This window comes from Hypanus sabinus, chromosome 2 (genome assembly GCF_030144855.1).
Source record: "Hypanus sabinus isolate sHypSab1 chromosome 2, sHypSab1.hap1, whole genome shotgun sequence".
In the NCBI taxonomy this organism is placed as follows: Eukaryota; Metazoa; Chordata; class Chondrichthyes; order Myliobatiformes; family Dasyatidae; genus Hypanus; species Hypanus sabinus.
Window position 1 is genome coordinate 178,675,451 of NC_082707.1, and position 16,246 is coordinate 178,691,696.

The 16,246-nt window shown below is 50.8% G+C and overlaps 2 protein-coding genes across 3 annotated transcripts in view; one reads left to right on the forward strand and one right to left on the reverse strand.

Moving 5' to 3' along the window:
• LOC132387799 (serine/threonine-protein kinase Nek9) overlaps window positions 1–4,501 on the forward strand; it is a 30,608-nt gene extending 26,107 nt beyond the window's left edge. The window contains exons 21-24 of the mRNA XM_059960181.1: window positions 769–924; window positions 2,089–2,286; window positions 2,593–2,646; window positions 3,162–4,501. Coding sequence (XP_059816164.1) covers window positions 769–924; window positions 2,089–2,286; window positions 2,593–2,646; window positions 3,162–3,332 — 579 coding nt within the window. The 3' untranslated portion in view covers window positions 3,333–4,501. The remainder of the gene's footprint in view (window positions 1–768; window positions 925–2,088; window positions 2,287–2,592; window positions 2,647–3,161) is intronic.
• A 116-nt stretch (window positions 4,502–4,617) lies between these two features.
• Window positions 4,618–14,983, reverse strand: LOC132387809 (trichohyalin-like). 2 transcript variants are annotated; one of them, XM_059960187.1, is made up of 3 exons: window positions 14,681–14,983; window positions 11,728–13,345; window positions 4,618–6,367 (listed from the first exon to the last, which is right to left on the reverse strand). In XM_059960187.1, exons 2-3 carry the CDS (start codon window positions 13,327–13,329, stop codon window positions 6,131–6,133), a joined length of 1,839 nt encoding a protein of 612 aa, XP_059816170.1. In that variant the 5' UTR covers window positions 13,330–13,345; window positions 14,681–14,983; the 3' UTR covers window positions 4,618–6,130. The 2 variants fall into 2 exon arrangements, with proteins under 2 accessions (XP_059816170.1, XP_059816175.1); XM_059960192.1 differs by lacking the exon at window positions 14,681–14,983 and having other exon boundaries at window positions 11,728–14,657.
• Window positions 14,984–16,246: the final 1,263 nt, after the last annotated feature.

The window sequence follows — 16,246 nt, forward strand, 5'->3', positions numbered from 1 at the left end:
GAAGAAGGTATGTGAGAGGAGAGGAGACTATGGGAGAAAGGGAAGGAAGAGGGACATTACTCTAGATTTAGACTCTCCTTGCCTGACACCTCAGCTTCCTTCGCCCCAGGGAAAATATCTCCAGTCTATCCAGGATGCTGCCTGGTTTACAGAGCATGTCTTAGGAGGATAGGTCGAGCAACCAGGGTCTTTTCTCTTTGGAGCAAAGGAGGATGAGAGGTGACTTTAGAGGTGTGTAAGATGCTAAGAGGTATAGATTGAGTGGATAGCCAGAGAATTTTTGCCAGGGAGGAGATGGCTAATAAAAAAGAGCATAATTTTAAGGTGATTGGAGGAAAGTATAGGGGAGATGTCAGAAGTAAGTTATTTACACAAAGCGGTGGATGCGTGGAACACACTCCCAGGGTGGTGGTAGTGGCAGATCCATTAGGACATTTAAGAAACTCATAGATAAGCAAATGGTTGATAGAAGACTATAGGGCTATGTGGGAGGGAAGTGTTCAATCGATCTTAGATTAGGTTAAAGGGGCAGCACAACATTGTGCTGTAATATTCTATACTGGACTCAGTGTGCTGACTGATAGAGGCAGATGGACCAACACCTCCTTTATCCACCCCCCCTAACTGTCTCCTGTGTCCATGCAGACTGCATATGTAACTGGGTATGTATGTACGTATCACTCTGTGTTTCTGGGGCTCAAGGGTTTTGCTGTGTACAGTGTGCAAGTTGAGAAACCAGTTTAACATCTGCGTCCTGTTGCTCCGCAGGAACCGGAGAACACAGAGTTCATCACAGTCCCAGAGAGCCCAGTGGAAGCAGCCAAGCTGCCATCTCGATCGAAAGCGGAAACCCTTCCCTATGGGCAGCCAAGGGCGAAGGAGGAGAGGGGTCAGGCGGCGGGCTCGGCTGATGTGTCAGCTGTGGTAAGGAGAGACCTGCTCTGCCTGAGTCCGTCAGTAGAAGAGCAAACACGGGTTAGGGGTCAGCACTATGTATGGAGAATGTGGGGGTGGGTTCTTCAGTATGTGGGGCCATGTCACTTTGGGTGGGGCGGTTGGGCAGGGCGCTGGGTTAGAGCGGCCGCATTTTGCCCTCTGCACTGAGAGCTGCACAACCACCCTATGTGACAGGTCCAGGTCAGGAGCAGGGAGCACTCACAGCAGCAGGACCATGACAAGCAGGGAGAGCTGGGACCTGGGACCTGCGTCATACATACGGATCAGTTCTGGTACCTGATGAGCCCCTTACCTGAGAAAGGATGTGCTGACATTGGAGGGGGTTCACAGGTGACACAGTAGTCATTGGATATGCTGATGATGAGAGACAGGATAGGCCGGGTCTGTTCTCCTGGCACTGAGGGTGGGGGGGGTGGGGTATTACAAGAGGGTGGATGAGGTGAGTGTTGAGATGTGTTTCTAGGTGGCAGGGATATTTAATATCAGAGGGACCGACACAGATCTGGTATGAGGGAGGTTCTGTTATTATGAGGGAGTAGATCAGCTGGATGGTGAGAGAGATTTCTACATGGAGAGTTGTTTGATGTCAGAGAGATGTGGGTCTGATGTGCGAGGGAAGAGCTCGGAGGAGCTCTAGAGGTTTTCAGCCAAAAGGTGGAGGGTGTCTGACTGCGCTCCCCGAGGTGCTGTGGAGGCAGAGACTCCCAACCAGTATAGGAGAAATAACAGGAGCAGATATTTATTGAAACGTCTAGTGGGTCCACACCCCAGAACTGCCCTAAAAGGGTGGGGTGGGGAGGTAGTGGACACAGTTACTAATGGGGAGTGGAGAGTGGGGGTGTTTTGAACCATGACCCACTAAGCCCCTCTGGTGGCAGCAATCCCACAGACCACTGAGGGGAAGGGAGATTGGGTTAACACTGTCACCAATAAGGATAGGCATTCATCTGGTTAACGGGGTTACCTGTGTGTAGGGGGATCCGCTTATCTGGTTACCTGGTCCCTGGTCACCAGCGATGGGGATGGGGAGAGGAGAGGTGAGGTGACTGCAGCTGGAAGGTATTCCTGGTGCTATTAATGGAACGTGTTCGCTTCGCACCCCTGGTGTCTACCCCCCCTACCCCCATGCAGGTGAATGGAGCAGACTCAGGGGATGGTTCCACGTTTCCTGGGCAACAGTGTGTGTGCAGTGAAGTACAGGCAGAGCTCAGACAGCTGGAGCAGCGACTGACAGAGTGCGTCAAACAGCAGCAGGCATTGGAGGAGGAGAACCGGAACTCTGGGGCCGAGATCCACCGCCTGAGTGGGGTTCTGGAGTTACTTTCCCAGGTAAGTGTGTGTTCACTGTCACCAACCCCCCTCCCTATACAAACCGCCCTCCCTAGCACAACAGGACTGAGAGACAGAGATGCAGGGTAACTGGGCTCTCTCCAGCCAGCACCGCTGCCTGCAACCCATGGAACTCCCACCCACTCCCTGCACCCCATTCTGCCTCACTCCCTACACCCACGCCCTGCTCCCTCCAGCCCAGTCTGCCCCATTCCCTGCACCCCAAGCTGCCTCACTCCCTATACCACGTCCTGTTCCCTTCACCTCAGCTCCCACTGAAACCCTTTGTCTGTTCTGTTATGACAGATGGAACAGAGGCTGAAGATTAATGAGGAGACAGTGAATCGTTTGGAAAAGCAGGTCAGTGGACACCTCCCCCAACACAAACCCCAGGGTGAGGGACCGTTCCGCAGGGCTTTTTGTGGAGTCTCTGTTGTGCTTGGGTTGTGTCAGAGTGCTATGCCAGTGGCGTGGGTTTGAGTCCTAGTTTGCATGTACAGTTCTCTATGTCCACTGGTCCGCCTGTACTCTGTTAAGTGATGGTGCTCCCTGTCTGCTGTTCTGTCTGTACTCGCATTGGGTGATGATGCCCTGTCCTCTTATCCCTCTATTCTGCACTGGGTGCCCTTTGTCCACTTGTTCATCTGTACTCTGTACTGAGTGACGATGCTCCCTGCCTATTAGTCCACATTCTCTTGCACTGGGTGATTGTGTTCACTGTCCACCTGTACTTTGTTCGTGGTGACAATGCCATTTGCCTACTGGTCAGCCTGTAAGCACTGGGTGACTAGTTTGCTGTATTCTGTGCTGGGTAGCAATGTCCTTTACCCACTGATCTGCCTGTACTCTGCTGTGACGATGCCCTTTGTCTACAGGTGCAGAGTCAGGAGGAGGAGAATCGTCGGCTGTGGGCTGCTGTGCGTGCCCTGGGAGAGCAACGAGTGGGGAGCAGTGGGGAGAGGCTGACAGAGGCTGAAGCAGGACCTTCCCAGCCCCCCAGCCCCGCCTCACCCCCAGGCTCCGGCTCCTTCTGTCACATCGAGTAGTGTGGGCTATCTGCCTGCCCTTACTTCCTCTGCCTCCATCCAAGCTGACATAGGACACTTCCCTGAGTGTGTCAGTGTCATGCAGCCTTCTATGTGGCTCTCTGTCTCTCTCTCTCCCTCTCTCGTTCATACACACTGTCACATGCCCTTTCACTCGCCCTCTCTCACATTCTCTCTCTCTCTCTCTCTCACACACACACACACACACACACACACACTTTCTTTCTCTCCTACACACATACACCCCGCAGGAAGGAGCCCAGGACTGTGAGAAAATCCTTACTACAGCAGGCTGCCACTGGCCGTTGAAGTGTTTTAGCACCCAGGGGTGAGGCAGTGTGATGGTGTGTTATGTGGGTGTCAACGCTGACTGGGAGTGGTGTTTACCTGTTCACTCCTTGCGCTGTATATGGTGAGTTTGCTTCACTGTATATCTTTCCCAGAGGTGATCCAAGCCCACTATTTGTAGATTCCAGCTTGGGTCACTTTTAAGTTCGGTGCCTTAAAGTAGTTCAGATCCACCCTGCACTCAGCTCACTCCTGTGCCTTAGAACCAAACACCCTCAGTGAGTTTACAGTGTTGAGCAGCGCTTTGCACAGATGCCTGGGTTCGGCAGGAGAAGGATTGGGGCTTCTCCCTGCTTCACCCCCACTTCCTCAGCGCTGTGGGAAAAAGCAGCTAGTTGATGGGCTAGTCACAGAGTGTTGGGGTAAAGGTGCAAGGAAGCCACAAATCTTCAGGCATCTCGCTGGCTTTATGTGGGATTTCATGAACTCATGCCATCTCCACTGCCAGTGCCCCTGGTCTGGCTCAGGGCCCCAGGGAGAGTCAGTGTGACCTGGTGTGGGCAGCTCACTCCGGTTAGGACACTGTGTGACCAGGAGCAACCCAGTGATCAGTTTGAGGCATGCTGCTCCCTCCTGTTCCATCAGTTCCTATGCTCTTTTTTTCCCACTTCACTGTGTGTCCTGGGAATGTTCCTGGCTGCTGACTCGGGGGGGCCAGGAATGCTTGGAGCTGCCTCCCTCCCCTCTGTTCCCGGGCTCACATACACTCCACAGCCCAGTGAGCTGAGACCTCAGACGCTAAAAGTTTGAACACTAATTTTTTTATGCTCATTGTTACTTTGAAGAAGGGTGTAATCAGAATTAAACAGTTTGAAATCTGCCATACTCCTCCAAGCTTGTGTGACTCAGTGAATTAAAGGTGTCCTGGGTAGATGAAACTCAGAGAGGGCTGTCCGCAACTATGAAGACGTTTAGCCTATTGGGAAACCCCCCCCCCCCCCCCCACCATTACATCATAGCTGATTTGTTATCCCTTTTAACCCTATTCTACCTTCTCCCCATAACCTCCAACGCCCTTACTAATCAAGAACCTATGAACCTCCACTTTAAATATACCCAATGACTTGGCCTCCACAGCTGTCCATGGCAATTAACTCCACACACTCTCCACCCTCCAGCTAAAGAAATTCCTCCTCATCTCTGTTGTAAAGGCGTGTCCTTGTATTCTGAGGCTGTCCTCCCTGGTTCTAGACTCTCCCAGCTTTGGAAACATTCCCTCCACCAGACGAGGACTCGTTCCCTCCTGGGGCAGGTGAGGGAGTGTGTGCAGTATTGACAGACGGGGGGAGGGAGAGGGTGGGGAATGACGGATGAACTCTGTGCCCTCACTCCTCGGCACTGAATCCAGGGTGGCGGGGTATTCTTACAGAACACTGCCAGGCTCAGCGTACACCTAGGGGACAACAGAGCACTGGCATCAAGCAAGTAGGTTGAAGTCAGAGAATAGACAGTGAGGTAGAAGTGTAGAGGTTTCTCTGGAGTGAGGAGGTTCCCTGTGTTCCGAAAGTACGAAGGGTTCATGCAGGTAAGAACAGTTGTTGGCTTCACCGGTACTGGGACAGAGAGAAAACATTGAGGTTTAGTTTGAAAGCAAGTGCGAGGGAGGTGGATAGGACAGAGTGAGTCTGTGATGGGGAAGATGAGGTTGTTCAGATGACCCCAGGGCTCTGGAGCAAGGTCCATGAGGGGCAGAAAAGTGTTTCATGGCCACAAGTGGGATAACAGACAATGAGAGAGCAAATAAAGGGCAGTTGGGATATGGCAGATAATTCCTGTCCTATGAATCCAAACTTAGTGGGAGCAGCTCACTGGGCAATATGATCAGCATATAGATGAGTTGGGCCAAAGGGCTGTTTCCATGCTGTAGGACTCCATGAAAGGATACTCTGAGACAAACTATCTACTGGTAGGGGTTGATTGGGATAGTCAGCCTGACTCTGCTGGTGCATGGCTGTGTTAATTTGCTGAGAGATACTGAAGATCCTCGTCTACTGCCCTGCACTCATCAATATACTAAATTCCACACAAAAAAGTAGTCCAATTCATCACACCAGGTTGGCCCTTGACACCATTCTGCTGTCAGTCTCTGATCATTCCCTGTCCAAGCAATATTTAATACTATGCTTCAAAATATATCCCAATAACTTCCCTATTCTGACATTAAGCTCAAAGCCTTGTAATTATCAGGCTCTGTAGTAGTGACAATACTCTGCTCTACACATATGAAGTGTTCCTGACTGTGGTGGACCTTTGGAGGACAGACACAGTTGAGACGCTGTTCCTTTATAGCTACTGCCATTTGATAATTATATTTATTTATTTAAATAAATGAAGTGATACAATTTGATTAGTCTCTCCTTTGGCTGGGGCTGGTGTTTTCAGCCCGGGAACAGCTCCCTCCTCCCTGCTCCCTGCTTGGTCCACTGCCCAGGGCTGGGTGAGTGGTTCAGCTACCTCTTGGAAGGGCCAGGCCAGCTGCGCAGACTCATGCACTTGGGGATGTGTCCCTCAGCAACGCTGTGCTCAAAGCGGCGGCTGCAGGAAGGGCACTGTATGAAGTCTGGGCGGTTTGCGCCCGCTGGTGCAGTTTGAGCCGCCTTCCTGCGGCGATACACTTCCAACTCGGCCTGCTGGGCAGCGTGCAGCATCCGGATGAAGGAATCGTGCTTCTTCTTCCAGTTGACTTTCTGTGCCAAGGATGAATGGAAAAAGATCTACGTCAGTATCTTCTACACTGAGCCAAGACCACCCATCCCCACACACACAGGCAGCAACATACAACATCTGTCCCAAGCATGCGTCTATCCTGACAACCAAGACTGTCCTGAAGGACGGGTCTGGACAACACTCCAATACAGAGTATAGAGAAAACTGGGATCAGTACTGGTGGAGACTTAACACCAGGTTACAGTACCAGTGGGTCATGAACAGAAATATAAATCTGCAGATACTGGTGGAGATCTTGAGCAACACACACAAAATGCTGGAGTAATTCAGGTCAGGCAGCAGCTATGGAGAGATATGAACAGTTGACATTTTGGGCCAAGACCCTTCATCAGGATTGGAAAGGAAGCGGGTAGAGGCTAGAATAAGGTGGTGGTGGGAGAGGTAGGTAGATCGGTGGTGGAGGTAGCATGAAGTGAGAAGCAGATATGTGTTAGGTGGAAAGGGTAAAGGGCTGAAGAAGGAGGAATTTGATAGAGAACAGTGGACCACGGGAGAAAGGAGAGAACGGGACACCAGGGGGGGGGGGTGATGGACAGGTAATGAGAAGGGGTGAGAGGGTAACCAGAATGGAGAATGAGAAAAGAGAGGTGGGTAGAGGAGAGGAAATCGATGTTCATGCCATCAGGAGGTGTCAGTGTTGCAGTTGAACAGGGGAAACTATGGAGCCATGAGGGAGGAGCTGGCCAAAGTTGACTGGACAGATAGCCTAGCAGAAAAGACGGTGGATCAGCAATGGCAGGTGTTCTTGGGAATAATGCACAAGGTGCAAAATCAGTTCATCCCCCAGAGAAGGAAGGATTCAAAGGGGGGAAAGGCCACAGTGGTTGACAAAAGAAGTCAGAGATTGCATAGCATTAAAAAAAAAGGAAGTATGACAGAGCTAAGGTGAGTGGGAGGACAGATGATTGGGAAGTTTTTAAGGAACAACAGAACTTAACTAAAAAGGCAATACGGGGAGAAAAAATGAGATATGAATGCAAGCTAGCCAGGAATATAAAGGAAGATAGCAAAAGCTTTTTTAGGTATGTGAGGAGAAAGAAGATAGTTAAGAACAATGTTGGGCCCTTGAAGAATGAATTGGGTGAAATTGTTATGGGAAACAGAGAAATGGCAGTAGAATTTAATGAGTACTTTAGATCTGTTTTCACTAAGGAAGACACAAGCAATATCCCAAATGTATGGATGGGCCAAGGACATAGGGTAACAGAGGAAATGAAACAGATTGACATTAGGAAGGAAACGGTGATGAATAGACTGATGGGACGGAAGGCTGACAAATCCCCAGGTCCAGATGGTCTGCATCCTAGGGTACTAAAGGAGGTGGCCCTGGAAATTGTGGATGCACTAGTAATCATTTTCCAATGTTCCTTAGATTCAGGATCAGTTCCTGAGGATTGGAGAATGGCTAATGTTATCCCACTTTTTAAGAAAGGAGGGAGGGAGAAAACAGAACTATCGACCTGTCAGCCTGACATCGGTGGTAAGGAAGATGCTATGGTCCATTATTAAGGATGAAATAGTGGCATATCTAGATAGCAGTGATAGGATTGGGCCGAGCCAGCATGGATTTACCAAGGGTAAATCATGCTTGACTAATCTGTTGGCGTTTTTTGAGGATGTAACCAGGAAGTTAGACGGGGGAGATTCAGTGGATGTAATGTACCTCGATTTTCAGAAGGCATTTGATAAGGTCCCACATAGGAGATTGGTGGGTAAAATCAAAGCTCAGGGCATCGGGGGGAAGACAATGACATGGATAGAAAACTGGTTGGCAGATAGAAAGCAAAGGGTAGCGGTGAACGGGTGTTTCTTAGAATGGCAGGTGGTGACTAGTGGGGTGCCACGGGGCTCAGTATTGGGACCACAGCTGTTTACAATTTACGTCAATGATTTAGATGAAGGCATTGAGAATAACAATTTGCTGATGATACTAAGCTGGGTGGCAGTGTGACGTGATGAGGATGTTAGGAGAATTCAGGGTGACTTGGATAGGCTGGGTGAGTGGACAGATACTTGGCAGATGACGCTTAATGTGAATAAGTGTGAGGTTATCCACTTTGGGAGTAAGAACAGGAAGGCAGATTATTATCAACGGTGTAGAGTTAGGTAAGGGAGAAATACAAAGAGATCTATGAGTCCATGTTCATCAGTCACTGAAGGTGAATAAGCAAGTGCAGCAGGCAGTGAAGAAGGCTAATGGAACGTTGGCCTTTATTACAAAGGGAATTGAATACAAGAGCAAGGAAATCCTCTTGCATTTGTACAGCGCCCTGGTGAGACCACACCTGGAGTATTGTGTACAGTTTTGGTCTCCAGGGTTAAGGAAGGACATCCTGGCTGTAGAGGAAGTGCAGCATAGATTCACAAGGTTAATTCCTGGGATGTCCGGACTGTCTTACGCAGAGAGGTTAGAGAGACTGGGCTTGTACACACTGGAATTAAGGAGATTGAGAGGGGATCTGATTGAAACATATAAGATTATTAAGGGATTGGACAAGATAGAGGCAGGAAATATGTTCCAGATGCTGGGAGAGTCCAGTACCAGAGGGCATGGTTTGAGAATAAGGGGTAGGTCATTTAGGACAGAGTTAAGGAAAAACTTCTTCTCCCAGAGAGTTGTGGGGGTCTGGAATGCACTGCCTCGGAAGGCAGTGGAGGCCAATTCTCTGGATGCTTTCAAGAAGGAGCTAGATAGGTATCTTATGGATAGGGGAATCAAGGGATATGGGGTCAAGGCAGGAACTGGGTATTGATAGTAGATGATCAGCCATGATCTCAAAATGGCAGTGCAGGCTCGAAGGGCCGAATGGTCTACTTCTGCACCTGTTGTCTATTGTAAGACAGAATATGAGGTGTTGCTCCTGAAACCTGAGAAGGACCTCATTGTTTGCAGACAATACAAAGATAAGTGGAGGGGCAAGCAGTCTACAGAAGGACTGATTAGGAGAATGGGCAAAGAAGTGGCTGATGGAATATAGAGTAGGGAAGTGTATGGTCATGCACTTGATAGAAGGAATAGAGGCATAGACTCTTCTGAACGGGGCAAATTCAGAAATCTTAGCTGCAAAAGGAAGGTAAATGTTAGCATTCATTTCTAGAGGACTACAATATACAAGTGAAATATAATAGTGACATTGGTCAGACCACACTTGGAATACTGAGAGCAGCTTTGGGCTCCTTATCTAAGAAACAATGCTGGTATTTGAGAGGATTCAGGGGACGTTCAAGAAAATGATTCCTGGAACTAGGGTAAATGTATGAGGGGCATTTGATAGCTCTGGGCCTCTGCTCGCTGGAGTTTAGAACAATGAGGGAGGATCTCATTGACACCTATCCAATATTGAAAGGCCTAGATACAGTGGACGTGGAGAGCATGTTTCTTGTAGTAGGATAAAAGGCCACAGCCACAGAAAACAAAGATGATGTGGATGAACTGCTCAGCTAGACTGAGGATGGTGAATCCATGGTATTTACTGCACGGGCGGCTGTGCAGGCCAAATCATTGGGTATATTTAACGTGGAGGTTGAAAGGGATAATAAAAGTATGGCAGGGCCGAGTCGATGGGCTAGATTGCCTAATTCTGCGCCTATGTGTGATGGTGAAGGAGTTGCACTTGTTTCGCCTACAGCGATAAGTACTTGGAGGGAGATCCGCGGGGATGGACGAGTGGACAAGGGAGCCAAGGAAAGAGCGATCCTTGCGGAATGTGGACTGCCTGTGCGGAGGGGGGTGGGTGGAGGTTGCTGTGGAAAATGAGCTTAATAGCAGGATGCTGTTGGAGATGGCGGAAGTTAGGGAGAATAGTGTGTTGCTCTCGCTTCTCTCCCTCTCCCCCTCCCCCAGCCCTGATGAAGGGGTTCGCCCCTAAACGTCGACTATTCATTACTCTCTATAGATGCCACCTGACCTGCTGAGTTCCTCCAACACTTTGTGTGCGTTCCACGGCATCGGTGGGACCGAGTCTGTCACTATATAGCACCGGGGCACAGTACTGGAGGGGGCGGGTCTGTCACTGTGTTAACAACGGGGTACAGTACTCCAGTGTTTTTTTTTTAACCACGCCTTGGTCCGTTGCCTTTGAAACTTGATTCAGGTGCTTGTCAGAGTATTTCTGAGACTCGCTCCCAACACACTCCTGTGCCATCCTTAGTTAGTGTGACTCATTGAGACAGGTCTTCTTCACCTTTAGAGTACTCTCTGGGGCCCGACCATTCATGATGTGTTGTCCAACACCAACGGGACTTTCCAAAGTGCAAAACCTCCCGCAGGTTGAGGCCCTTTCATCCCGTGCTGACTTGTTACCCTACCTTGTCCCATCGATCCGTACTTGGACCATACCTCTCCCATCAAACTTCTCATCAATGTTGAAATCGAACCTGCATCCACCACGTCCGCTGACAGTCGTTTCACACACTAACCACCTTCAGAGTGAAGATCCCCTTCATCTTTTACCGTCAACCCCACTACCTCGAGTTCTCGTCTCACCCAACCTCAGTGGAAAAAGCCTGCTTGCGTCTAACCTATCTATACCTCACCTAATTTTATATACCTCTACCAAATCTCCCCTCATTGTCCAACCCTCCAGATAGCAAAGTCCTAACCTATTCAACCTTTCCCCGTAACTCGGGTCCTCAAGTCCCGGCAAAATCCTTGTAATTTTCAATCTTATTAACATCTTTCCTGTAATTACCTGACCAGAACTGCACATAATGTTTACTTTCGCCAGATTTGGAGTATAGTGTGCAATAATATTCCACGCTGTGTACACGCCAAGTCGCTATTATGAATCACAAACCACAAGGGTCCCAGCCCCGATCCGTGCGGTGCACACTGATCACAGACTTCTGGTCAGCGAGAGGTCCATCCACCCCGCCTCCGGTCACCGAGGCCGAGTTGTGTCCATTTAACCAGCATGCCCACCCCAGTAAACGCCTTCAACAGGTGAGGGTATCCGGCGGGCCCCACATCCTGGTGAAGTAGGGACATTTTTGCCCTAGCATGAGATGTCAGCTCCGGCGGCCAGGAAAGCGGTTCTGTAACGCATCGAAGGGCATGACAAGGCACAAACGTCATGATCTTGCACTGCAACCAATGAAAATCCCCAGTTTGTGATGACTACTCGTGCCACTGGACCCAAACCTCTGAGGTCGAGAGAGTGGAACTGCCCCAATGCAATGGCTTTTCCATTTCAAAAGGACTCTCCCGCGCAGGTTTCAAAAACTGTCAATCACTCTTAGGCAGTGGACTCCTGGACAGGTTTGTTGTATCACATCCTCCCGTTCCCATGTAACCCTCTTCTGGAGAAGCCCCTTTCCTCACCGGTATCGGAACAATCTTGTGGCTGCATTGATAGTTCTCCAGGTCCGTCCCCTTGGCCCTCTTTTGCGCAGAGTCATATATTTTCCGTTTTCGCATGTACACCTTCTTGCAGATCTCCGTGTGTGTGTCGAGTCGGTCCAGAACGAATCGGCGGCCGCAGTAAGAGCAGTGAGCCTTCTCTTCGGGGGAGTAGTGTCCGTCCCAGCCCACATCCCCACTCTGCTCGCCGTCCCCGCACTCGGTCTCCGTGTTCCGTGAGTTCTGCTTCTCTTCGGCTGGGCTCTCGCTGTAACCTGCAAACGGGTTTGAGTGGTCGCAGTCTTCTTCTGCGACCTGCGGGCTCTCGTCTCCCACTGCTGCCCCCCTGTCGCTCCCTCCTTCTCTCCCGTCACTCTGTCCTCCCACCCTGTGGCTATGTGCACTCTCCCAGTTTCCGCCACCCACTCGACTCCCTCCCCTCACCCTCACTCTATCTCTCAGCTTCACCTCTCTTTCTATTTCCCCCAGCCTTTCTTTCTCCGATCTCTCCCACTTTTCCCTTTTGTTCCTCTCCCTCGCCCTTCCTCTCTCTTCCCTCTCACTCCCTATTTCTTTTTTCCCTCGCTCGCTCTCCGACCAATGCCTCCCTGGCCTCATGCCCTCTGACCTCCCTGGCCTTTCCCCTTCTGATCTTCTTGACCTCTCCCCTGTTCTTCTTGACCTTTGCCTCTCTGATCTCTTTCTCTCTGACCTCTCCCTATCCGCTTCTGACCCCTCTCTCTCTAACCTCCCCCACCTCTCCCCCTCTGAACTTTCCCCCTCTGACCTCTCCTCCTCCGACCTGTGCCTCCCCAAACTGTCCCTCCGCTCCCTCTGCCACCCCCTCTCCCTCTCCACCCTCATTATCTCGACGCATTCTGCCCCCTCTTCGTCCTCCTTCTCTTCGTCCTCCTCAGCCTCCCGCTGCCTCTGGATGTCCCTCAGCTCTGCCTCGATCCTCCTCAGCTGCTGCTCGATGAGGTTCTCCCTGCTGCGGGCGTGCGTCAGGCTGCGTCCCTGGTCTGCCAGTGAGCAGGGCTGGGGCCGCTGCCCTGCCCGACCTCGGTGGAGAGGTCGCGGCGGCTCGAGCTCCGTCTCCCTGTCCCTGTCGCTGGGGGCTTTGTGCGGGGAGGGACGGTAGCTGACGCCAGGCCGTTGCGGGGCTTCCTGCCGCGGGAGCCTCTGCCAGTCCGATTCAGGGTCCCCTGGGCTGACGTCGCTGCAGGGTCCGACTGCTCTGTCGATGGGCTTCAGGGGCTGGGATCTGTCGATACCTGGGCACCGCTTGGCCCCTGGTAACCAGCTGGGCTGTTGCTCTTCGGCGCGGTAAGGCTGTGGTGGGCGGGGAGCCTGGGGGAGGCAGGTGGCCCGTAGTCGGAGCAAAGCCTGGTGGTACTGTTGTCGGTACATGGCTGTCAGTTTAGCCTGTCTTTCCCTCTCCAGCCTCTGCTGCAGCCGTTCTTTCAGCACATCCAGCTTGGAAAAGCCGGGGGTTTCGGAGCTGATGGGGGGCAGCTTGCTGGAGCCCCTCCCCCTGCCGAGTGGGTCGATCTGTAGGTAGGGGCCCATTGGCCAAACGGCCATTAACTGGCCCAGTGATCTGTGAGGGTAAGGAGAGCGAGATTATTGTTGGGGGAAGCGGGTGGAGAGGGGATGGGAGGTGGAGGAAGTGGGAGAACGGGGAGACCTCCTGACGGAAGAACCTTCATTCACAACTCCCTGCCCATCTAGGTCACCCATAGTGTCGGGTGTAAACAGAACCCCCCCAAGACCTCCAGAAACCCGTGGGATCCATGGCAGATCGGTATCTAAGGACAGTCACGCTATGGGAGAAGCAGCAGCGCAGCTTACACTGAGGAAGGGGCGGTAATGAGGGAGTTTACCTGAACACACGGGGAAAGTTAAGATTCTCAGGTAACCCACTACCCTTCCAACTTGCTGCCATTGGCGACATCTGTCCCTCCAATTCACTTTGGCCATTGACTGTATACCCCGGTGCAGAGATCCGTTTTGCCTCCGTAGCCTCATTGGAAGATCCCTGCGGCACCCCCCCCCCCCCACAGGTCAATCTCTATATTCAGAGGTGTGACTCCCGCTCCTGACTTAAATCCTTTACGTTACACCTGAAACTTGTACAGCTCGGAACTTTAAGCTGCCAGTCCTGCCCCTCCCAACACTCTGACTCACCATAGCCATCGTAAGGATCAGCTGACCTCCCCGGCAGCCCCCCTTCATCACGTGGTCCCGAACCGAACTTTTTCTGCCCTGCCCATTGGACCATTTGTCCTTTAGATCTGGCTGTCTGCCCACTGCTCCAGTCGCCATTGACTCCTGCAAATATCCCCTCCCCAGCTCCAACTGATATGCGGAGAAATCTCGTTAGCCAGAGGGTGGTGAATCTGTTACCACAGGCAGCTGTGGAGGCCAGGTCGTTGGGTGTATTTAAGGCAGAGTTTGTTAGGTTTTGGATTGGACATGGAATCAAAGGTTACGGGGAGTGGGGCTGAGGAGAGGGGAAAAAGGAAACAGACATAATTGAATGTGGAAGCAGAATCGATGGTCCAAACGGCCTATTTCTGCTCCTATGTCTTATGATATAACTGCTCACCAGTTCCTTGGTGGGTGCCGTCCTCTCTTTGAAACCCCGGACAAAATCAGTCCTTTCTTGGGAGGGGGTGAGTTGGAGTGAATGGAGATCAACTATTGTTAATGCCCTGGGGGCGTCTGGGTTTAGCGCGTTATCCATTTTCTCAAGTGCTGAACTTCCACATCTCCAGGCCTCCTCCCAAAATAGACAGCCCCTCTTTAATATCCCCACTTCACTAATTTCACTTCCCTACTTCCACCCCTTCTCTCCCCCATCCCACCGCTTTCCTCTCTCCAACGCTCACTCCGGCAAGGAAATTTTTCTCGGAAAGTATTGAGTTTTACAGACCTGGGATCTATTCCTTCTGCAGCTACATCGGGTCTGGATACCGATCCGATTTCTCTCAGATTCCCCGTGTTTCTGATCGGGTTACACCCATATACTGATTCCCTGACCTTGTTTCTCTCTCCGATCCGGTTTATGTGCCGCTGTTTCTTTGATCCGGTTACAGTCCGATACTGTTTCCTTGATCCGGTTTCTCTTTCCGATCCGATTACACTCTGAATCGGTTACACTCCGATCCGGTAACACGCAGATACTCTTTCCCTGACTTCCCGATCGGGTTACTCGGGTCTCTGTCAGTTTCCTGTTGTTTACTTCGGTTGCCGGGATACCGCATTATGTCACCTGACCTGCTTTCAGAAGCAACAGAAAGAAGCGGCAAAGATCCGTACCGAACGATACATCCCATAATGATTTTCAGAGGCTGTTGAGAAGATGCAGCACATGAGGTTGCTAGATTAGACATTACATGGTAATACAAGAAAGATACTATTCATTAATGGAAGGTTGGGAGAGTGGGGAAAATGGGGCCTTTTCTAATTGGCTGCCGGTGACTAGTGGTGTTCCGCAGGGGAATCTGAGTTGGGACCTTTTCACATTAAATGTCAGTGATTTGGATGACGGACCTGATGCCTTTGTTGTCAAGTATGCGGACGGTGCGTAGATATGTGAAGGGGCAGGTAGGGTTGAGGAAGTAGGGTACCTGCAGAAGGACTTGGACAGGTTAGGAGAATGGGCCAAGAAGTGGCAGGCGGAATACAGTGTAGGTGATGCACTTTGGTAGACGGAAGACTTTTGACGGTAGACTTATGGTGGACTATTTTCTAAACGGGGAGAACATTCAGACATCAGAGGTGCAGTATTCCCTAAGGGTTAACTTGCAGGTGGAGTCGGTGAGAAGGAAGGCAAATGCAATTCATTTCGAGAAGACTAAAATATGAACGCAAGGGTGTAATGCTGAAGGATTGGTTACACCGCAAGGAGTATTGTGAGCAGTTTTGGGCCCCTCATTTAAGAAAAGATTATCTTCATTGGTCCAGAGGAGGTTCAGGAGAATGATCCCAGAAATGAAAATGTTAACGTACGAGGAGCGATTGAAACGTGAGCTGAGTGCAGGAGTGTTGCATTGGTGCCTAGCGGCCGGTAGTATTGTGGATGAGCGGCGTGGTGGGCAGTACAGACGGCTGTCTGAGGTCAGCCAAAGTGAAGTGGGGAGCCGGACGAGGAACGGCTGGTGGAGTGTGAGAGGCTGAGGGGCGACTGCACCGTCTATTTTGATACTGATGCAGACCCCGTTCCTCAACCTGGAGCTGCACCTTTCTTCGGTCTCAAATACCTTTCAACCATTGTCCACTAGTTTGTGTTTTTTTTTTGTTTTTTTAAATAAATTTTGATCATAAAGTAACACAACGTGGAAACAGGCCCTTTGGCCCAACCCATCCATGCTAACCAAAACGTCTATCTGAGTTAGTATTATTTGCCCACATTGCTGCACACTGATAACTAACCTGCCATTAGCCCAGTACGCTGCCTTCGAATTCCCCCTTCCAACGTGAATCACTTCACACTTCT

Coding starts and splice junctions, on each gene's coding strand:
- LOC132387809 (XM_059960187.1), bottom strand. CDS start 13,329: ATGGCCGTTTGGCCAATGGGCCCCTACCTACAGATCGACCCACTCGGC. Junction 6,368..11,727: donor ACAAGATTGTTCCGATACCG/GTGAGGAAAGGG, acceptor TCCTTGGCACAG/AAAGTCAACTGGAAGAAGAA.